The sequence below is a fragment of the Magnolia sinica genome, chromosome 11 (assembly GCF_029962835.1).
Source record: "Magnolia sinica isolate HGM2019 chromosome 11, MsV1, whole genome shotgun sequence".
In the NCBI taxonomy this organism is placed as follows: Eukaryota; Viridiplantae; Streptophyta; class Magnoliopsida; order Magnoliales; family Magnoliaceae; genus Magnolia; species Magnolia sinica.
This window is the reverse complement of record NC_080583.1, coordinates 33,158,352-33,182,301: the sequence shown is the minus strand read 5'-3', so window position 1 is coordinate 33,182,301 and position 23,950 is coordinate 33,158,352. Positions and strand designations below refer to the sequence as shown.

Here is a 23,950-nt window from a genome sequence, read left to right as displayed (position 1 = left end):
CCAGATCTAATGGTAGCGAGAGGCTCAGATGGCTTTGCAGGAGGTGTATGGTAGCTCTGGGAGGATAGAAATAGCTGCGAAGTATAGATCTAGACAGCCCAACAGCAGACGACACAATCAGAGGTAGTGTGCACAGAGATTGGAAATGGCAAATGAGTTTCAGAAGCTATCGACAGAAAGAGGGCTATTCAGTGATGGCGGATCTAAATTCAGCAGCGGGGTTGAGGTCTGGCCAACGAGGGATTGGCAGCGGAGATGGGGAAGATGTGACAGACATGGCGGTGCGATGGCAACAACAGATTGGATCCGGGTGCTGGTGGTGGCTGCAAGTAGGGGCAGTGACAATACAACTACCGGCGACAAAGGGTTAGCCAGAAAATACCACCGTGGCCGAGTAACCAGAACCGATGGACGATGCTGGATCTACTTTTGTTCAGATCTAGAGTTGTAGATCTGATTGCAAACAATAGATCTGCTTCCAGATGGAGAAGAGGATTGAATCAATGTGGTCTCTAGTGGTCACCAGAAATGAGGAAAAGGATGGGTTCGATCACTGGTATGCAAGATTTGGGTAGATTCAGGCAGCATCCAATCAAGAACAGTTGATAAATGGTTGCCAATTCAGGATGGGTTTGGACAGGGTTCAGATCAGATCTAATGATGGATTCCGGCACTATTGCCAAAGAAGTTGGTGCAAGGATGGCAGGTGGCTGGCCCGCATCAGGTTTGAGTTGCAGGCAGGAAACAGAGACAAGGTGCTGGCAATGGTGGGCTAATGACAAATCTGGGATAGACCATCAATAACCATGCTACAAACAGATCGCCGAATAGAGCAGCGGCATCATTCTGAATAAGAAGATAAGGTGGTTGCTGATGTGGGTGATGGTGATTCCAGTTGGAGATGGGTTCTGACACGGAAACTGTACTGGGCTTATTTTGGTGCTTGTAGGCGGCAAGATTGCAGTGACCAGACCCAAGTGCTACTGTAGATCCAGAAAAGGTTGCATGTAGCGGGTTGGAGAGCAAACTGTTGTAGCAGTCATGCAGGCGTATGGCTGTGGTCATGAACAGCTAATAGATTTTGGGTTTGGGCAAAGATCTTTTGTATCCAATACTGGGATCGGTACCTTTGATACCATGTTAAATCACAAGAGACTACATTGTGGAAACTGTAACTTGCTTATTTCACTAACAATGAGAAGAATATATGGAAGAGATGGGAGATCTATAGAGATCTAGAGATATTTTAACAGAGAGACATGTTTAACACATATTGAAATAATGTAATTTAGAAGATTGCCCTAATCTACTTTAACAGACTTAAATAGTGGTTTTGGAGTGCGACTTGCCTGGAGAAGGAAAATGGTACAACTTGCCAAACTTGTCCTTTTTGGGCTATCAGTCTGGCAACTCATTTTATTGTGGACTGAAACTGACACAACGCGGACTTCATATCTAACAATATTTTAAACCATGGACGCCTGTGGAGCCCACAAACCAACCACGTAAGTGTTAAACACCAATCATGTGGTCCAATGTGGTCAAGCAATTTATTCCAATAGTCTCATATTCTGTTTTTTAAATTAAGTAGGCTAACTTTTTTATGAAACTTGTTTAGGAAGCAAGCTTTTTTTTATTGGTAAGAAAATATTATTAAAAAAAGAGGAGAAAGAAACAGCAAGCCCAGAAAGACATTCGCCGAAGCAAGAAAGAGGACAGATACGACCATACTCTAGAATGGAGAAAGAGAGATGAATATTACCAGCTCAAAATAGAAAAGCCCCTCAGCTACCTCTTTAAGGAGCAGGCTAATTAACCGAATTCTTAAAGTACAAAAGTATATTGTATCACAGGACAACATATTTACAGGCCATACACATGGAACAATGCATTATTCATTCGATCAATGAGACTTGAGAGGTTTAGTTTGGTTTAGTGAATTAGAAGAGCGATTCGTCATCTTTCTAACACTTTCTGCTATTAGAAGGCTCTTTAAGTCTTTCAGTGGTCCCTTTACGTTTCCCTGATATTCTGCAAATTGGAATGGAACTTTACAAAGATTTTGAATCACATTTCCAATACAAAATTACCTATTCCATTATTTTAACTTTGGGTTCAGTTTTCTGCTCCATAATGAATCACAAGGCAAGTCTATGCCAACCACTTCATTTGAACAATCTAAGGTACCTCACAGTGTCAGCAACAAAATAGAAACATAAAGAAACTCCATCAAAGATGTCCACTAACAAATACTACGTTCAACTACAGAAAATTCGATGAATATTGTATTTTTATATAACTACAGCTTCATATGTAAACCAACTACATATGGCATCAAATCCAACATAACTGCCTCTTACAATACTAAACAAAGGCTCATTTAGATGTGTGGAAACAACAATTTATTGAAGAGCTTCCCGTGGAATGTAAAGTTCTCATGTTTTGCACTGCCCAAGAATGTGGAATTTGCTTTTCCGTGGATTCTTTTTGCAGACTTGCCCCATTTTCCTTTCCAATACGAAATTCGCTTCCCCATGGATTCTCTTTCCGTAAATTTTCCCATTTTTGCTTTTCTCGCTAAAAAGGCAAGGATGCCCATACCACAGAAAATCTTTCCTTTCCAGCAGATCTTTTTGGGTTATACAAATACCCTTTCCACTCCCACATTTCTCCAACACTTCTCCCCCTATATGAGAGCTCCCACACCAATGTTTCCTCCCCTATTCTCAGTCACACCCTTTAGTTGCCACGCTCATCAAACAGGCTGCACTTGTCAGAGAAGATTGGACAGTCACAATAGAACTGCACTAGTGGGCAAGCAAATGAGTGAGGCAGCCTGTTTTTTGGGCCAAGGCAATATCCTAATGGGCCCCGACCTGATGAATCTCTTTGTTTCTTCAAAGCATCCAAGGGTCTAAGGTAAGGGGTTCCTCTATACTCCTATTTGCTTGTGGTGATCAGGGAGGCTCTTAGTATGATGCTTCAGAAAGGGGAGGAAAATGGTTTAATCAGTGGTTTTAAAGCATCAGATAACGGGATTCAAATTAGCCATCTCCAGTATGTAGATGATACAATCCTATTTTGCGATGTGGATGCGGTTTCAGTAGATAATCTTCAAAAAATCATTATTTGCTTTGAGGCCGTGTTGGGTTTGAAGATTAATGTTACAAAATCCGAGATGTTGCAAGTCCATGTTAGCAACGATGATCTGTGTAGCCTTGAGCATATCTTCGGTTGTAAGTTGAGGTCTTCTCCTTTGACAGATTTAGGGCTGCCTTCATGCATCAGGAAGCCCATAAAACACCTTCGGGACAATGTTGTCGAAAGAATTGAGAGAAAATTAGCAAGTTGAAATGCAGATATCTAACTTTGAGAGCTCGCCTCTCCAATATGCCTATTTATTCCATGTCCTTGTTCAAATGGCCCGAATTGGTGTTGGAGTAGCTCAAATAGTTGAGAAGAGATTTTATTTTTATTTTTTTTCCTTTTTTAAGGGGTATAAGGACACTAGAAAGTTCCATCTCCTCAAATGGGATGAGATGCGTAAGCCAATTGAGAAGGGTTGTGTCGGGCTTCAAGATTGGGTTATATGAATCTAGCTCTTCTTGGCAAGTGGATTTGGAGATTCGAAACTAAAACAGTAAAGCTCTAGAGGGAGATTGTAGCTCACATGAATGGCACGCAAGCAGGTGAGTGGTTTGTAAAGAGGTCCTCCGTATATAGAGCCTCTAGTATGTAGAAGGTGATTGCAACTACATATCATTTAGTGTGTAAGGGGATTGCTTTTGTACTTGGGAATGGTCACTGCATTTGGTTTTGGGTAGATATCTACTGTGGTGACAGGGCGCTCCACGATCTTTTCTCCCTCACTCCTATCGGTTCATTTTAGCGGTAGGTTGTTTCTCTTTTTGCAGAGTTGCGGTTTAGAGCCCCCCTTAATGTAAAAATATGATAAATGAAGAGATTGTCGAGTTCGCCAGTTTGTTGGATCTCCTTCAAAAGGCATACCCTTCTCCTCATGAAGGGGATTCAATAGTTTGGGCGATGCATAGCTCAAGAAGGTTGATGGGGACATCAGAGGACCTACTTGGGTATACCAGACATAGAGGCGACCACCCACATCAGCGCAACTTTGTTTGTGAATGGGAGACGAGTTCCAGATGGGGCCTATCGGGCCATTTTGAAGATCTCACATGCATTGAACGTGCATCAGAAAGACCCCACTTTGGGATGATACATGTGGGCTGCTTAGGAGACATTTTAGTTATAGGATTTTTATTTCGTATTGATCCGACCATTGGATCTTGTTGATCAGGCCATCAGACAGCCAGATCTTCCAAATTTTGGCCCCTTGGACTCTGATCTTGCTTCTTTTATGTTTTTTTTGTTATTTTTATGATTTATTTAATGTTTGAGATTGATAATAAGTGTTTTAGTTTTCTTATTTTGGATGATGGGACATTTCACTTAAGTGAGTGGTATATTGTAATTATTCCGAATTTTTAATTATAAAAGCATAAGGGGGTGGACGTCCAACCCCAGTAGAGTTATTGAGAAGAAGAAAAAAGAGAAGCTCTCTTGTGTGAAGGAATTTTCCTCTTTACGTTTTAGGGTTTATGAGAAGTCATCCCTTCCAATTGAATTGTGGAATGGTAGAAGCTTGTTTGGTGGTGGATTCCCCAAGGTGCATCATTTCTTTCTCTTCTTCAAAAGATATTCTTCTTCTTCTCGTCTTCCTCCTTTCCCTTCCATTACAACCTTCTAAACCCATTAAAACCATACTCAATCCTCCCTGTATTTCTTCCCCTTCACCAAGCCACATATGGACTCGCACGTGCACACGCAAGCACGCACATGCGTCCATACAGGCAGCCACGTGGGCCCTTGTTTAGGGTTTTCCCTCTTTGATTTTCCTCGAAAATTCCCTAAACCCTAGATCATTTGAATCCTTAAAAACTCCATTCTTAAATCTCCATCCATTAATACAAAACCCTAATGAAAATTTGAATTATTTTTTTTGCAAAACTTTCTCCAAACCAGAATTTTGCTTGCAATATTGTTTATCCAGTCTATCCACGTGCTTGTTGTACTATCCATGCTAGATTGGAAGTCCCTACTTCCAAGTTGGCCACTCTTAAATTATTTTATATTTTCGTGCACTGTGTATGTGATAACTTAGGATCTTCGTGTTATAATCTGAATTTCCGAATCTATTATGTGAATATGATTGATTTTATATGTTGATTGTTGAAATTAATGTGTAATTGATCTCTCATCTTGCATCCTAGGATAGTTTCCATCATCCTACATCAAAGGTTCTCCATTCATTCGCTCTTCAACTTAATTAATGTCCCCCCCCCCAATCAATAATCTTAAAAGGAGATCCTTCGTTCTTCCTAATATCTACCCTGTGTGTGTGGAAGACAGCGAATCAATAGATCACCTTTTTATTCATAGCTCTTTTGCGCCAAGTGTGTGGGTATATCTTCTGAATTTGCTTAAGACAGCTTGGGTGATGCCAGAGACTATGGAAGGCTTCCTTTGGGCATGGCATGAGGAAGGAGTGGGAACAGTTGAAAAAGCTAAGTGGAGGTTGATTATCATGATAACTTTTTGGTCTATTTGGGGAGCCCGGAATGGGCGGTGCTTCCGTAATGAGAGCTCCAATGCAGAAAGGTCATTAGGAAAATCAAGTTTCTTATTTTGGGTTGGGCCATTTATGTAATTGCATCTTTGACTGCCAATCTTTTCGTTTCTTTTTTTTTTAAATATTTTTTGGGCCCCTTTACGCAATCTTCAATTATTGTATTGTCAATTTATAATATTATCTCTCAAATATATATATATATATATATATATATATATATATATATATATATATATATATATATATATATATATATATATATATCATGCACATATGACATGTTGACATGGATATCACGATTCACATCTTCAATTTGTCCCCATATGAATGCTTCTTGTTCTGAGAAGAGTTCTAGAAACATGACATCCAAAGATGTACTCAAATTTTCCCATGAAATCCATAATTATCACTTGAATGTGGTAAAGAGAGATTATTTCCAAGGATTGTCTTTCCATAGACAAGCTTTCTATGGACTCCGGGCCCATGCATCTAAGTAAAGGCCTAATGATTTGAAAAGAAGATAACAACACTCATATGATGCAAGTCAGTTTAACATAATCTTAAAGCTTCACTCATTTCTGTGAAGACGTTCAATAACTAAATGACTCAAAAATCATCATCACCATCTCATCATTCACCAATGTTGTCTAGCTATTACGGATCAGCTGAAAGAGAACTCAGAAATCAAAAGGTAACTAATAAAACTCCACCTCATAGCAACTTACCAATCAGACAAATGATGAGGACAACCCAAAATGTCATTTGAATGGGACGACTATATTGGAATTGATATTGAGATCTTTGGAACTGTCTTTGAAGGGCCCCAACCCATCCATAAAGCGGCTTATTAAAAGATTCATCACAGCCATCAAGGCAACTTTTACTCTTCTCATAGCAACCATCAATGCCCTTTAAGATGAAAGAGAATACAATAAGGACAAGCACTGTAAATATCAAACTACAAACAAGAGAAGTACTTCTCTAGATCAATAGAAAGAGGAATGCTACTATATGCATGTGCCAACCAAAACATATCCATCATACAATTGGCACATGTTGACTGTGATCAAGGCCATTGATTTGATGAACAATAATGTGGATAGGCCATATCCCAATAGATCAAAGCATTCCACTGTGATCGTGATATGGTTATTCACCAAAAGATGGATGTATGACACAAGGCAAAGTAAAAACAGAGCGATGGTTCCCCTTCAACACGAAACTCACAATGATTGGGTGGCTAGGTTCAAAAAACCACTAGGATAAATTTCATATAACCCATCCATATGTTGGCCCCTCAGGTCAACAGTCTGAATCACTGTACAAGTTAGCCACATGAAGCACATGCGTCAAAATAGCATCTCTCATCGACAACCATAACAAAATCAGAGAATGCAATTGTCATTACAAGAAATAATGGGAAAAGGAAAAAGAGGAACGAAATTTCTCACCCGACTCAACTGATGAGCCCGGAGCGGCTCAATCTCCACTGCATGGTGACGATCGCCACCCTTCCATTTCCTGAAACCATTCTTCGGCCATGTCAGCTTGTATGATGATTCCATGCTCCCCATGATACCAGAGAAGCTCATAATCCTTGGAGGGGGCAAATCCGCCCGCCCATTCAACGAACCCTGCCGGTCAACCTCGACAGGAACTGCGATACTCCATGACTCCATATCCGCGCCGGCACTCGCTGTCCTCCGGTGCCCATGTGCCCTCTCTCTCTTTTCCTCCAAACCCAATTCACCCAAACGGCACGAATTCGTCGAACAGCCAGGCTCCATCCCCACGAGATCACCGTCCTTCCTGCCCACCACACCCGCACCGATCTCCCCATCCATCACAGGCCCCACAAGAAACGCAGCCAGCTCATCTCTCTCACCCTCGTCCAACCGCACCCAAGGCAGCGATGTCCCACCTTCCGCAGCCACTGAATCCCGCAAGGACTCCACAATGGTCGAGATGTGGTGCTCAATCGCGGCCACGAAATGGCGGTGCCTGCTTCTGGCGTCATCTGCCGAGGGATTGCTGTAGCTCAATCTGACCGCACGTTCAAATTCCTCCAGCTGGATCGAACGGCCAAGAAATCAAACAAATAAAAAATTCCAAAAAAAAAAAACTAATCTCTCAAAAATCGAAAAAAAAATCTAAAAATAATAAAATACCTGCCATTTGGTGGTGCCAAGGGTGGTCTGCAGCTCTCTACGGAGCTCGTCGGAACCGGCGAGACGCATTGAAGAATTACGTTGTCCGTGTAACCATCTTCGGTACGCAGATTCCATCCTTCAAATAAGGAAAACATATGAAACCCTAACCCTAGAAACGAAGGAAAAGAAAGAAATCAAATACCTGTCTGCGGATTCTTGAACTTCTTCAGCAGCAGAGAAGAAGGGATCTTTCTCCCACCGATCGAAATTCGTGGTCATATTTCTCTTAAAAAAAAAAAAAAAAACAATTTAAGGAATGACGTAAATTGTATTTCAAAAGATGGTGGCGTTTGGAAAGGAGGAGAGACGAGAGAGATGGGTTTTCAGACGTTGTTCTTCCGATTTTAGGAACAAGGTCAGTTTGGTAGGGAACAACGGCTAAGATCACAAGCCCCTGGAGGATGGGGGATTTCCGCGGTGAGATCGCGTGACGGGAGCTAACCACCGGCTCTTATCGTCGCGGTGTACGGGACCTCCTCCCGCTAATAACCCTGCCGTTCGTAACTTAAGGATTCACCTGCTGTTATAACGGTTCGCTACTGTACATCCCGACGTACATATCGCGGTTCGTTACGGTACATCCCGACGTATGGTTATTTTCTACAGCGGGACTGTAGCCGTTGGATCAGGGGAATGCAACAATCCGACCCATTTATTTGATGGATGTTACGGTGGATGGATGATTCTCAAAGACGAGAGAACCGACCTACCACAGCCAGATCCAACGGTTTGGATGCCGCCAATTGCTGACACCACCGTACTGCTGAGGGCTCATTTGGGAGCTTGGATTTGAGATGCATTGAAATCCAAATTATAATTACATTAGAATCTAATGTGATTTCAATGTTTTGAATGCGGATTATATCAAACGATGCATCTTGCATCCTACTTATGCTATGGAAAACCACATGTGGTGCCGATATATCTCACGATATATCGCACGTATTTGATCTAATGAGCATTTTTTATTTTTAATTCATGTTTTTGTTATAAATCACGTTAAATCAATGTCAAATTGTTACAAATATATAATTCTTTATATTTTTTATAAAAAATTCATGGATTTAGAACTTTAATTTTAAGATTTATGGAAAATTAATAAAGCTGTGGAAAATTAAGAAAAATCAAAATTTCTCAATTTCTCGTAAATTAACTACAATCTTTGCGTCCATATAAAAAAATAAACATTTATGTAACATGATCTAGTGATTCTTCTTTTGCTTTTGAATATATTGTTTGTATTTTTATACATGTCTTCTTACGTTTATAAATTATATGGACTTTGAATATACTTACATCAGTTCAATTGGAAAGCATATATATTAGGACCCCATACAAAGGAAACCCCTATTATGTGCAATTTTTACTTTTATTTTTTGTAATGTTTTCATTTGTAAGTGTGTATTGATGTTTTTTCAACAATCCCAAAAGTTTCGTTGAAAAATTCAACCAGTTTCTCAATGTTCCCATGTTTCCCAACAACAACAATATATTACGCAATACAATCAATACATTTCATGTGATAACCGAAATGCATCCGTATCCCAAGGGTGCAATACATTACGCAATAATGATATTTTAAACATTGGGTGATTTTGAATTCTCATTTGTGTTAGTTCAAACGCATGCACCAAAATCCCAATCTTCCACTTGGGAGCTTGTATTTGAAAGGTATTGGAATTCTTTAGTATATTCATGCAACTTAAATTTCCTTAACTAAGTCTGCTTAAATATTTCAAAAAATTTATATATATAATATTTGATATATAATATATATATATAATATTTGATATAATAATTGTACTAAGCCCATTAAAATATATACTTTGACCAAAAAAAAAAGAAATTATAAGTCTTGGGTGGGCTATAAATACAAGGATCACAAATAAGTGACTTGCTAATATTTTTTAACTAGCTATTTACATGTCCAATGTTTGGATGGTTTAAATTATTCTATTGATGTGATTTTAGTATTGCAGCTAATAATTAAATTGTTTCAGGTATCATCAATGTGACATGTGTCCAATGGATTAGTAGCCTAGAGACACCTCTGTTACATGTGTTACTCTTATACCCTTATGTAACGTCTCGGAAAAATCCGTACAAAGACCCGAGTACCACCTCAGGCAGAAATTACCCAGGACCAAAAATCTTTAGAAATTAGGTTAAAGTTAGCAAGTGCTGAACTAGAGTGCTTGTGAAATTAGTACTAATCACTTTAAAAATGATCTGTAAGATCCAAAACGTGCAGAATCATTGACGCTACGTTACCCTGAAATCTAGAATCCATCTCAAAACCCAGTTACTCTCGGGAGCATCTTGAAACTCCGTATCGGACCTGGACCGCACGTCGAAAGTCCGATTACCCTGAAACTATACGGATATGACCGCATTACTGGACTTGACAGCCCATTCGGAAATCAAGTCTTAACTGTGTCTAAAAATGCACAACTTAAGCCCAGGGTAAAGTGTGTGAGAAACGTGAAAATATTTAGAAATAAAAATCCGAATTTAAGTAATCTGAGTCATGTCGCTTGCGGGTCAAATATAAGGATTCAAATCGTCAGAATCTGACCCAAATATACCCTCGAATCAGGGAAAATGTCCCACACATGTCGGTGTAATTATGACCCTGATAGAGTGACCGTGACCGTTAAACTGAAACTAGTCCGCCACGGCTGATCTACAAACCCGATCGGAACGAAAATTCAGCCTGACCTAGATCCATGGTCAATGAGCTTAAGTCCGACCACACATGGAAAAGGGGCCACCAGAAGTGCTCCGTTGGACCGGACGGTCCGTATTTGGATATAACCTAAGTATACCTTGGCCCTGGGGCCATTTCCATCAAACCTGAGCCTATATAAGGACCTTAAACCCTCTCTCTCTCACCCCATACGAATTTGAGAAAACCCTAGGAGAGAGAGAATAGAAAAGAGAAAGGAAAAGACAGGAAGTGAGAGAGTGAGTTGGAAGTTCTTCTTGAGATTCAATCCCGTTACTCCACGCATTTAGCCACGCCCTCTGTATCGCAAATCAGGCGATTCCGACTCCGTATTTGGATAAGAAAACCTAACCCTAATCTGTTTTAGGGTTTCAGATAGTGTAAGTTATGAAATAGCTAACCTAATTTATACTATAGGTTGTCAATCTGCCGTAGACAAATACTTAGCTTTAAAACTGAGTTCGTTACGAGTCTACCGGCGAAAGGTGCGGACTATAAACGTATAGGTTATGGTTTTCAAGGCTTTCAATGTCGGTTAATGGTTTATTACTGATGTGGGTGCAATTTCACATGTCAAATGCAATGTTTGTATCGCGTTTCTGATATATATGAACTATATTGAGTATAGTGTATTCCATGTATATGTAGAAAGTATCGTATACGTATGAAATTTGAACATGTGTTTACCATGATTAATTGTCATATGCTTATGCTAGTTGTATGTATAACAACTCTTTGGTGAAAGGATTTGTCCTAATACGTGCTATCACCAACATACGTCATGTATGTTGGAATGTGTAGTCTAAGTGTTTGCAGAAATGTCTGAATGAACAAGTGTGTAATAAGTTGTACTTCATATGGGCGTTGAGAAGAGATTCTCAACTATCTTAACAATGTGTATGATTTTCCTCCATGTAACTTACATTCTTTGTCTGCTTTACTTAGACACTGCATATGTGTGAATTTATGTTTTAGTTGAAATCCATCAAATGCTCACATGCTTGTATGATTGAAATTGTTGATCCGTTACTGTTCTGATTAGCTTGTATGATTATCTGTTATATTTGAATGTGTTTAGGACTACGGAATAGTCCAGGCAGTCGGTAACAGGCCCTGATTTGGTGGCTGAGGCTGTCTCGCCACATAGGACGTGTTCGATGAACCCGAGTCGTACCTTAGTTGTCGACAGTGGTTAGGCCACACGGAGTGCTTACGCACTTCATGTTTGTCAATTCAACGTGCGCTCGTACTAGTCGAGCTCGTTAAGTAAATTGATTGACCCGATGTATATTCACCATGTATGGACGCTACTGCTTGAATCTAAGGTACCAAACTCACCAGTAAAAATCCTTTTAACCTTGATACCTCGATCCGCTAAGACTCATGAGCCGGGCATGGTGGTGTGGGACACCGTGATCAAGCTTTCAGCCTACGCTGGGGTGACGAGCCTCCCCGTAGTAACCAGTGAGCAACCCAAACTCGTGAGCCGAATACGGTGGTATGGGACACTGTATTCGAGCTGTCGGCCTGCACTGATAAGGTGACGAGCCTTTTGTAGTGACCTCAAGCGTACGTTAAGACTGTGTAGAGGTGACGAGCCCTTACGTAACAACAGGAGTACACTAGGCCTGCACTGATAAGGTGACGAGCCCTTTGCAGCGACCTAGAACCATAACATCGTATGAGATTTACTAAGATTGACGACCCTAGAATGGATAACTATTTGGGAAATGATATAAAGGAGGTACCTTAGCTTCTCAATCCTGTTTTATGAAAAGGACTAATAAGAACTTGGTAATCACGTTCATGCACCACATTGCACGTGCCGTTTGGCGATGTGTAGAGAGCACGAGGAAGTGACTGACATACGCGACCGTTAGATGAAGATCGCTGAGGGAGTGCAGGCGAGGGCATACATCGTTTATTCATACCATCCTGCATTAATCAGAGTATCTAGGGATGTTCGATTGTATTGCTTTATCATTACTGCTTGACTGAATTGATAACATGTTAACCTTTGCTTTATTGTTCCACTGAGTTGATCACTCACTCCCACGTTACGGGACGGTGTCTTGAGCACCAACCAGACCCTGTTGCAGGTTCAGATGATGGCGCAGCTTGCGAGGAGGAGCCAGACTTCGAGGATGATGAGGAGGCATTCTCATATATGCACTATTCAGGTGGGTTTAAATAGACCGCTCTGATTGACGGAGGCTTCAGGGTTATACTTGTAGTGGACTGTTACATTTCTGATATTTTACATTTTGAAACAATACATGTAATTATTGACCTGGCAATGCACACATATTCGTTTTAGTTTTCCGCTCGCGTATTACAACTATTCCTGGATTATGTTTTGTAGTTTTGGCTTAATCTTATCATGTTTATGCACTAATATAGACAACATTTTATCATCATTAAATATGTTGCATAAGTGATGTGTTGGAACTCGGGAGTTGGACTTTTACTCGACCCCCGAGTTTGGCTATAGACTTGGGGCGGAAGTGCCGGTACCGACCCATTACATCAATGAGGCTACTCTCAACCAGATGGAAATTGGGTCACGGCAGCGACAAGCCCACCTCGATGAGAGTGAGGACAAGACGGCTAGTGAAGAGTATTATAGCGAGGAGGAAAGCAGAGAGGAGATAGAAGAAAAACAGAAGGAAGAAGTGGAGGCTCAGGACACGGATGAAAGCTCCCCACCTACGGCAACGGAGCATGACCCTGATCGGGCTGCTAGGGAAGCCTGTCTAGTTCGACTTGAGGAGGGTCAGGCTGCCCTGCGACAGGAGATTATTGATACTCAGGCCCTTATGAAGCACAAGTTCAAGAAGGTGACCCACACATTGAAAGCTATCCTGTGTTGCCTGCAGGATAAGGGCGCCCCTCCTCCATCGCTAGACTCAGATGTCTAGTCATCCATGTCGTTGCCCAGTATTTTGCTTTGTTGCTGTCATACAATGTCTGTGTTTCAATGTTTAAGGGCTTAGTAGTATCGTAGGTAAATGGTGTGTTTTGTGTTTGTTAGTTGTCTTAATGTTTGCAGCTTTACTTGTAATGGCTCATATGTGTTTCCTGTCATGATTCATGTAATGTCATAGTTCCTGTATTGTGACAATTTTGGTAAATGAAATGCATGAAGTTTCTTTAAGCTATGTGCAAATGCTGTGTGATTGAGGTTGTGGGCATTCTGAATCTGACCTGGGTTGCACCCTATGTTGTATATAGGGGATGCCACCTAAGACCACACGGAGTACGGCACGTCTCACTCTTGGCGATTTGTTTGACGGGGCACCTCCCCTAAGCGATAGCCATACGGACCCTAATTCGGGCCCGTCTCCTTCTGACACCATGCCGGACTCTCAGCCGGCCACTGGCCCCACTAATGGGCCTATACCTGTTGTGCCACCGGTTCCAGAGCAGAACCGTGCGTCCTCCTCAACGCCACCTATATCTCAGTCAGCTCCCCCTACTAATAGGTTGGAGCAAATGATGTTGTTGATGCAGCAGCAGTAGATACAACAGCAGCAATTTTTGGCTACCATAGCGGGGATTTTTGCCCAGAGCATGGGTGGGGCTTCACCTGCTCCATTTACACCCCCTGTTGGGAATGCAAGTGTCAGCGGCCACCTTGAGCGATTCCAGCGCTTACGGCCCCCTACCTTTGCGAGTACTCACAGACCCGAGGAGGCCGAGTATTGGCTTGACTGCATCTCTAAGATGCTAAAGCCACTGCACTGCACAGAGCCCGAGCAGGTGGAGTTGGTCACCTTCATGTTCGAGAAGGAGGCCAGCTTATGGTGGGATAATGTCATCCGTACTGTTGCAGTTGGACACGTGTGGATGTGGGCAGATTTTGAGGCACGCTTCCACAAGAAGTACTATCTCGTGACCTATCGCTACGAGAAGGAGAGTGAGTTCCTTCACCTCCGACAGGGAGGGATGATAGTGGCTGAGTATGAGAACAGGTTCATAGTGTTGGGAAGGTACGCCCCGTTGTTTCTGGCAGATGAGCCGATGCGTATGCGGCATTTTTCTGAGGGCTTGCGACCAGATATTCGGTCAAAGATGTGCTGCGCTAGCATACCTAGCTACTCTGAGATAGTGAGCATGTCCATGAGGGCCAAGCAGGACGAGGACAGGCAGTCCCGTATACGAGCACCGATGGCTCCTAGGCCGCGACCAGAGATTTTGAGTAGACCATTCCTCGGGAAGAGGCTGCGGGCAGACTCACCGCCGAGACTGATGGCTCCACCTGCCCCTGTGAGGCGACTTGATGTGTGGTGTGCCTATTGCAAGAGGCCAGGCCACACGGAGGTGACTTGCTTCACCAGGATGAGGGGGTAACGGCTTCTCACCACTCCAGAGGATCAACCGCCAGCTTCCTCGGACTATATCACCACCACCTCTACGCTCGGCACCAGCTCATCCATTCTTTCGGCCACCCGTACCTTGATCTAAGTCGCCCTAGCGACCTATGGCTCCTCAGCCCAACCGGTTTCAGCAGGCGCGCGTCCATGCACTCACAGCGGAGGCGCCTGATTCTACAGCTACCATGCCTTTGGCCTTCGAGCTCACCGCCCACATTGAAGGTACCCCTATATTTTTATTGGTGGATACGGGATCCACTATATCTGTGATATCATGTTCTGCAGTCCAGCTCTTAGGGCTGAAGACGACTCCGATGGTTGGGGTGCGAGTTATCGCAGCACCAGGGACTTTTACGGATGCCACCAAGATATGTGAGGGTTGCTTGATAGATCTAGGGAGCAAGACGATATGTATTGACTTGATTCTCACCACGATATACCATTTCGACGTCATCCTTGGTATGGATTGGCTGACTGAAGTGAGGGCCGAGATTAACTGCGAAACCCGATTAATGACAGCTCACGGACCTAAGGGCACGCCCTTTACATTCCCCGTGCAGGTCAGTTGCCCTTTTCGAGTCCTTTATTATGCTTCCTCACTGAAGAATGTTGATGGCCTGGTACTAGAAGACACACTAGTGGTTCGAAAGTTTGAGGACCTGTTCAGTAAGATACCTGGATTACCTCCTTGGCGCGAGATCGACTTCACTATCGACCTTGTGCCGATGCGACACAAGTATCTCTTCCGACATATCGCATGGCTCCCTGTGAGATGGAGGAACTGAGGAAACAAATCGACGATCTGTTAGATGCTGGCTTCATACGGCCGAGTGTGTCTCCTTGGAGAATACTCGTGTTATTCATGAAGAAGAAGGACGGTTCACTGCGATTGTGTATTGATTATTGCAGGTTGAACCAAGTGACGGTGAAGAACAAGTATCCCTTGCCCAGGATAGATGATCTGTTCGATCAGTTGAAAGGAGCGCAGTATTTTTCGAAGATCGATCTACAGTCAGGGTATCATCAGTTGCGCGTCAGGGATGAAGATGTGCAGAAAACGGCTTTCAGGACCAGTTTTGGGCACTACGAGTTTCTCATGATGTCGTTCGGCCTTACGAATGTACCAGTCGTGTTCATGGACTTGATGAACAGGGTATTTCGGCTGTTCCTCTACCGATTCATCATTATGTTTATTGATGACATCCTGATATACTCCAAGAGTCAGGAAGAGCACGAGGAACACCTGCGAGTAGTCTTGGATACTCTGAGGAAGAACCAGTTGTTTGCACAGTACAAGAAGTGCGACTTCTGAAAAGAAGAAGTGAAGTTCCTGGGACATGTGGTGTCCAAGGAAGGGATTGCTGTGGACCTTACTAAGGTAACCGCAGTTCAGGACTGGGAGCAGCCCGATTCGGTTACCGAGGTGAGGAGTTTTCTCGGTCTGGCAGGTTACTATCAACGATTCATTCGGAATTTCTCGAAGATAGCCAGACCTTTGTCTCAGTTGACATGGAAAGATTTGAAGTTCGCCTGGAATGAAAAGGCAGAAGCAGCTTTTTAGGAGCTGAAGGACAGGTTGACGTCCACCCCTATGCTAGTATTGCCAGAGCAAGGGGTCAAGTATGTCATATATACCGACGCGTCTCGTGTTGGTTTGGGTTGTGTCCTTATGCAAAAGGACAGGGTGATTACATATGCCTCGAGACAGTTGAGGAAACACGAGGAGAATTACCCGACGCACGACCTGGAGTTGGCAGCCGTCATCTTCGCACTGAAGCTCTGGAGACATTACCTCTACGGAGAGGAGTTCGAGCTCTTTTGCGACCACAAGAGCCTCAGATACATATTCACTCAGCGGGACCTGAATATGAGGCAACGACGATGGATGGAGACACTAAAGGACTTCAAGTTCGAAGTCTCTTACCATCCTGACAAGGCCAACCTTGTGGCAGACACATTGAGCCGCAAGAAGGCATTGGCATTTGTGGCTCCATTGATGGTAGCAGAGTGAGACATGGTAAAATTTGTGTGGGACTTTGAGCAGAAACTCACGGTGGAGGAGCCGTATGAAGGCATCGCACATATTCGAGTACAGCCCCTCATTGATGACAGGATCATCGCGGCTCAGGCAGATGATGAGCTATTGGTGAAGATGAGAGGGCAGGTTAGTGCAGATGAGGATTCAGAGTGGAGCATTGGTATGGATGGGGGCTTATGTTACCGTGGCCACCTTTGCGTCCCGAACCTCCCTGACTTGAGGAAAGAAGTTCTTGAGGCCGCTCACGATTCTCGGATGGCTATGCATCCAGGCAGTGCGAAGATGTATCGTGACATGAAGATGTCGTACTGGTGGGACAATATGAAGGCTCACATAGCAGATTACATGTCCCGTTGTCTCACGTGCCAGCAAGTCAAGGCAGAGCATCGCCGACCTCCTAGTTTGCTACAGCCCATGCCCATAGTTGAATGGAAGTGAGACTTCATCTCTATGGATTTCATCTCAGGGTTGCCGAAGACGAGGAAGGGTTATGATTCTATTTGGGTGATCGTGGACCGGTTGACGAAATCGGCTCATTTCCTCCCTATCAGAGTTTTGAATTCTGCAGACGAGTTGGCCAGGTTGTACATCAAGGAGATTATACATCTGCATGGAGTTCCCTTGGAGATCGTGTCGGACCGAGACACAATTTACATCCATCCTCTGGACTCGTATCCAGGAAGCAATGAGTGTAAAGTTGAAGTTCAGTATCGCGTTCCACCCACAGACCGACGAGTAGACAGAATGGGTGAATCAGATTCTGGAAGATATGTTGCGTGCCTGTGTGTTGGATTTCAAGAACAGTTGGGATGACTGTCTTTCTTATGCAGAGTTCGCCTATAACAACAGCTTCTAGGCAAGTATTGGTATGGCTCCTTACGAGGCACTATATGGGAGTCCGTGTAGGGCACCACATTACTGGACAGAGGTTGGCGAGAAGAGCTTGATTGGCCCGGAGTTAGTTCAGGCGACTTCAGAAAAAGTCGACATTATCAGGCGCCGACTTCTGATAGCGCAGAGCAGACAGAAGAGCTACGACGATACGAGACGGCGACCGCTAGAGTTCGAGGTCGGAGATCATGTGTTCCTCAGAGTTTTCCCTATGAAGGGAGTCCTTCGGTTTGGTAAGAAGGGGAAGCTTACGCCTCGATTCATTGGTCCATTCCAGATACTTGATCGAGTGGGGGCGGTAGCGTACCGCCTTGCTTTGCCCACTCCACTTGCGGGTGTGCATAACATGTTTCATGTTTCTATGATGAAGAAATGTGTTACCGATCCTTCCCACGTTATCAGATGGGAGCAGGTGCAGTTGAGCGAGGATGCTACATATATACCGCGACCGACGCGTATCCTAGACAGGAAGGAGCAGGTATTGTGTAGCAAGGTTATTCCACTAGTGAAAGTGCTGTGGACGCATCACACGGAAGAAGAGGCTACTTGGGAGACAGAAGCCGAGGTTTGAAAGAACTACTCTCAGATTCTCGAGGAGTACGAAAAGGTACTAATTTCGAGGATGAAATTTTTCTTTAAGGGAGGTAGATTGTAACGTCTTGGAAAAATCCGTACAAAGACCCGAGTACCACCTCAGGTAGAAATTACCCAGGACCAAAAACCTTTAGAAATTAGGTTAAAATTAACAAGTGCTGAACTAGAGTGCTTGTGAAATTAGCACTAATCACTTTAAATATGATCTGTAAGACCCAAAACGTGCAGAATCATTGACGCTACGTTACCCTGAAATCTAGAATCCATCTCAAAACCCAAGTTGCTCTCGGGAGCATCTTGAAACTCCGTATCGAACCTGTACCGCACGTCGAAAGTCTGAAAACTATACGGATATGACCGCATTACTAGACTTGACAACCCCTTCGGAAATCAAGTCCTAACTGTGTCTAGAAATACACAACTTGAGCCCGGGGCAAAGTGTGTGAGAAATGTGAAAATATTTAGAAATAAAAATCTGAATTTAAGTAATCTGAGTCGTGTCGCTTGCGGGCCAAATATAAGGATTCAGACCGTCAGAATCTGACCCAAATACACCCTCGGATCAGGAGAAATATCCCACACATGTCGGTGTACTTGTGACCCCGATCGAGTGACCGTGACCGTTAAACTGAAACTGGTCTGCCACGGCTGATCTACAAACCCAATCGGAACAAAAACTTAGCCTGACCTAGATCTATAGTCAGGGATCTTAAGTCCGACTGCACGTGAGAAATGGGCCACCAGAAGTGCTCCGTTCGACCAGAACAGTCCATATTTGGATATAACCTAAGTATACCTTGGCCCTGGGGCCATTTCCATCAAACCTGGGCCTATATAAGGACCTTAAACCCTCTCTCTCTCACCCCATACGAATTGAGAAAACCCTAGGAGAGAGAGAAGAGAAAAGAGAAAGGAAAAGACAGGAAGTGAGAGAGTGAGTTGGAAGTTCTTCCTAGGATTCGATCCCGTTACTCCACGCATTTAGCCACCTCCTCTGTATCGCAAATCAGGCGATTCCGACTCCGTACTTGGGTAAGAAAACCTAACCCTAATCTATTTTAGGGTTTCAGATAGTGTAAGTTATGAAATAGCTAACCTAATTTATGCTATAGGTTGCCAATCTACTATAGACAAAGACTTAGCTTTAAAACTGAGTTCGTTACGAGTCTACCGGCGAAAGGTGCGGACTATAAACGTATAGGTTATGGTTTTTAAGGCTTTCAATGTCGGTTAATGGTTTATTACTGATGTGGGTGCAATTTCGCATGCCAAATGCAATGTTTGTATCGCGTTTCTGATATATATGAAATATATTGAGTATAGTGTATTCCATGTATATGTAGAAAGTATCGTATACGTATGAAATTTGAACATGTGTTTGCTCTAATTAATTGTCATATGTTTATGCTAGTTGTATGTGTAACAACTCCTTGGCGAAAGGATTTGTCCTAATACGTGCTATCACCAACATACATCATGTATGTTGGAATGTGTAGTATAAGTGTTTGCAGAAATGTCTGAATGAACAAGTGTGTAATAAGTTGTACTTCATATGGGCGTTGAGAAGAGATTCACAGCATATATGGACGCTACTGCTTGAATCTAAGGTACCAAACTCACCAGTAAAAACCCTTTTAACCTTGGTACCTCGATCCGCTAAGACTCATGAGCCGGGCATGGTGGTATGGGACACCGTGGTCGAGCTATCGGCCTACGTTGGGGTGACGAGCCTCCCTGTAGTGACCAGTGAGCAATCCAGACTTATGAATCGAATACGTTGGTATGGGACACTGTATTCGAGCTGTCGGCCTATACTGATAAGGTGACGAGCCTTTTGTAGTGACCTTGAGCGTAGCTAAGACTGCGTAGAGGCGACGAGCCCTTACGTAACAACATGAGTACACTAGGCCTGCACTGATAAGGTGATGAGCCCTTTGCAGCGACCTACAACTATAACATCGTATGAGATTTACTAGGATTGATGACCCTAGAATGGATCACTGTTTGGGAAATGATATCAGGGAGGTACCTTAGCTTCCCAATCCTGCTGTATGAAAAGGATTAATAAGAACTTGGTAATCACGTTCATGCACCACCTTGCATGTGCCGTTTGGCGATGTGTAGAGAGCACGAGGAAGTGACTGACATACGCGACCATTAGATGAAGATCGCTGAGGGAGTGCAGGCGAGGGCATACATCATTTATTCATACCATCCTGCATTAATCAGAGTATCTAGGGATGTTCGATTGTATTGCTTTATCATTACTGTTTGACTGAATTGATAACATGTTAACTTTTGCTTTATTGTTCCACTAAGTTGATCACTCACTCCCACGTTACGGGACGGTGTCTTGAACCCCAACCAGACCCTGTTGTAGGTTCAGATGATGGCGCAGCCTGCGAGGCGGAGCCGGACTTCGAGGATGATGAGGAGGCATTCTCATATATGCACTATTCAGGCGGGTTTACATACACCGCTCTGATCGACGGGGGCTTCAGGGTTATACTTGTAGTGGACTGTTACATTTATGATATTTTACATTTTGAAATAATACATGTAATTATTGACTTGGCAATGCACACATATTTTGGGCACTTATACTGATTTGTAAACTTATATATATTCGTTTCAGTCTTCCGCTCGCGTATTTCAACTGTCCCTGAATTATGTTTTGTAGTTTTGGCTTAATCTTATTCATGTTTATACACTAATACAGACAACATTTAATCATCATTAAATATGTTGCATAAGTGATGCGTTGGAACTCGGGAGTTGGACTTTTACTCGACCCCCGATTTTTAGGGCGTTACACCTTAAAAAGGAGGTGGAAAAAAATCATTTGGATTACATCAAAATCTTAACATTTTGCTAAGATTTTAAAACATACCAAAAAAGTATATTTGAAATACGTTCGATTCCATTTATCTCCAAATTCAAGGTTGCCAAACACCAAAGAAAAAAAAAACCCAGCTATTTGGATTTAAAATACACCCATTTACCACCAAATCTCATGTACTAAACGGGGGTGTCAAAGATATAGGCTGTGCAAATGCGAAACTTCTAGAATTATGCACAAGCCACTAAAATGCTAAGGTAGTATGTGCATCAATATATGGCCATATACGATTGGTTGCGTGCATCTGGAAACTAGTTAGTGGTGTTGGTGCACAAAAAATACAAAGTTCTCATTTGTGTCGTTGTGAAGTATAATCGATAAAGAAGGGTTTGAAGAAAGTAGAGGAAGAGTTGAGTTGCGCGGCTTCACGCAACATGGAGTTGTTGCGAGGGTCTGAATGATGATAAGGAAATCAAGTAAAGAAGATTGTTGAAATAGCTGTGTTGCGCGTAATTGCACAAAGGATGTTAGTTGCACAGGCCTGCGCAACACTAATGATGGTTGCGCAGGTCCGCGTAACAATATCTTAATCTTGAAGGTTCAGAAGGTTGAAATGCTTTGCAAGGTGGGCCCCATGGCATAGAGATCGAGGGTTCGCACGTGTAAAAGCCTATAAATACCCCACTCCCCTCCTCATTTAGACACAACAAGAGAAATCAGAGCTCCCAAGAAGAAGAGGACCTCCGAGGGTACTTTGAAGAAGGGAAAGAAGAAGAAGAAGAATGAAGGAAATGGATTTTATCCATTACGCTAGACCGTGCAACATGTTGTTGCATGGAGATTGATATAAAGGACTGAAAATGTTGTCAAAATTCCTGAATTCGTTCAAATACATAAGTGTTTTCTACAATTCAGCGTTCCTAAGCATGAAGAAGACTCATATTCTAGACGAACTAGATAGAAGATGTTCCATCCCGCACAACACTTCTCTCATTGAGATGGATGCAAAAGATGCCAAAATGCTGCCAAAATTACCATTGAATTACCTCTCTATGTTGGTTCATTGTACTCTGTTTCAGAATCAAGGGAGATATGAGGATGTAAACAAACTCAGAATTAATAAAATCTATAATAATGAATGTTCTTCTATTTTCTTTGTTATTATTGAATGATAAACCCCCAAACCAAACGTATTCGTTTCTTGTTGAAACAAAATGGGGACTCCGCTGAGGATTTGTTATTATTCAATAATAACTTATAAAATATTTAGAGAACTGTCATCACTGTTTGGTATCAAATGACGACTCTTAACAGGAACATCCTCCCCTTCATCTCTAAAACAAGGTACAATTTTATTTAATTAAAGTAATTGATACTGTGTTTTGAATAATAGATATTACGTCCTTATACAATAACAATAACATTTCTCCTGACTAATGTGGTTGTATACTTCACATCTAACGAATTCGCGGTGGATTACATCAATAATACACAATCATTACTACAGAAAATACTAGAGAAAGTAAAATTTGCTGTGATCAAGAGTAGGCAATGTCATGTAATGTTCGGAATGATCTCTGTTTCACCAACAACACAATAAGACGATAAATGATAGTAACATCCAAAAGACGAAAAGTTCGATCTACCCACACAAGAAGCATCATCCCGCTAAGTAGAAGATCGATTATGCAAAGTGTCGTGAGACGCAGTCCTGCCTCGGTCACGCAATTATTTCATTCGAGAAAAATAGAAAGGCCCGTTACTCCAAAAGGTTTTCCAGTATTGATAACTACAATCGTAAATACATCTTCCATAGAATCATTACAAATTTAAAAGAATAAAAGGAAAGCCATCGCAACTAGCAAATGTTCGTTCACAACACCTCTTGCAAAAGATTTCAAGCAAACTCATGCATTAAGAATACTGCGATCTGAGTCAGCTAGTCCTTCGAAGTGACAGTACGCTGGTTTCAAATCAAATAATAGTTCTTCTTTAACAGCATCAGCAGTGCAACGCTCTTTTCCTCATTCAATATCAAGACGATTGAAGAATAAAAAAACTGAAGTTTTATCGGTAGACATCAATCAACCTAACCAACCTTTACTAGATAATACGTAGTTGAAGAAGTCCCTAATTTTCCAACAATGACTGTTGTGAACAACATTGAACCATAAGTAGAAAGGCCACAACCGCAAGTGGTTAGATTTCAAGAACCGACGCCTAATATTACTCAGAACATAACACAGGAAGAAATTCGATAGATAGTCATCGTAACCATTCATTTAGAGAAGAAGCGATGTCAGAATAAAAAATTTTGATACCAGACACCGTATCCCCCCGAAATAGAAGAAATGTCATTTCTCGCTGATTTCAAACACCCAAACTTTCAGAAATTTAACGGGAATGGATCACCCGAAGAACATTTAATGCACTTCATAACAATGATGAGAAATTTCTCTAGAGTTCCTCAATATTGTCTACGATTATTTGGGTCTTTTCTGACAGGAAGAGCCTTCAGATGGTATTCAGATTTAATCCCAGGATCTATTCGTACTTAGGAACAGATGCAGAATGCTTTTATGTTGAACTTTTTCTCTTCCGACAGAGAAGTCAGTTTAACTAAATTAGCCTCT

The 23,950-nt window shown here is 42.4% G+C and overlaps 1 protein-coding gene across 2 annotated transcripts in view; it reads right to left on the bottom strand.

Annotated features, from left to right (window-relative positions):
- Positions 1 to 8,359, bottom strand: part of LOC131219014 (uncharacterized) — a 48,854-nt gene extending 40,495 nt beyond the window's left edge. Inside the window, exons 1-5 of one of the 2 annotated variants that reach the window (XM_058213974.1) lie at positions 8,187 to 8,359; positions 8,000 to 8,082; positions 7,816 to 7,933; positions 7,099 to 7,716; positions 6,373 to 6,556 (exon numbers count right to left, since the gene is read on the bottom strand). In XM_058213974.1, coding sequence (XP_058069957.1) covers positions 6,373 to 6,556; positions 7,099 to 7,716; positions 7,816 to 7,933; positions 8,000 to 8,076 — 997 coding nt within the window. In that variant the 5' untranslated portion in view covers positions 8,077 to 8,082; positions 8,187 to 8,359. Of the gene's footprint in view, positions 1 to 6,372; positions 6,557 to 7,098; positions 7,717 to 7,815; positions 7,934 to 7,999 lie in introns of both variants that reach the window. The other variant, XR_009157952.1, reaches the window with a different exon arrangement.
- Between the last annotated feature and the right edge of the window lie 15,591 nt (positions 8,360 to 23,950).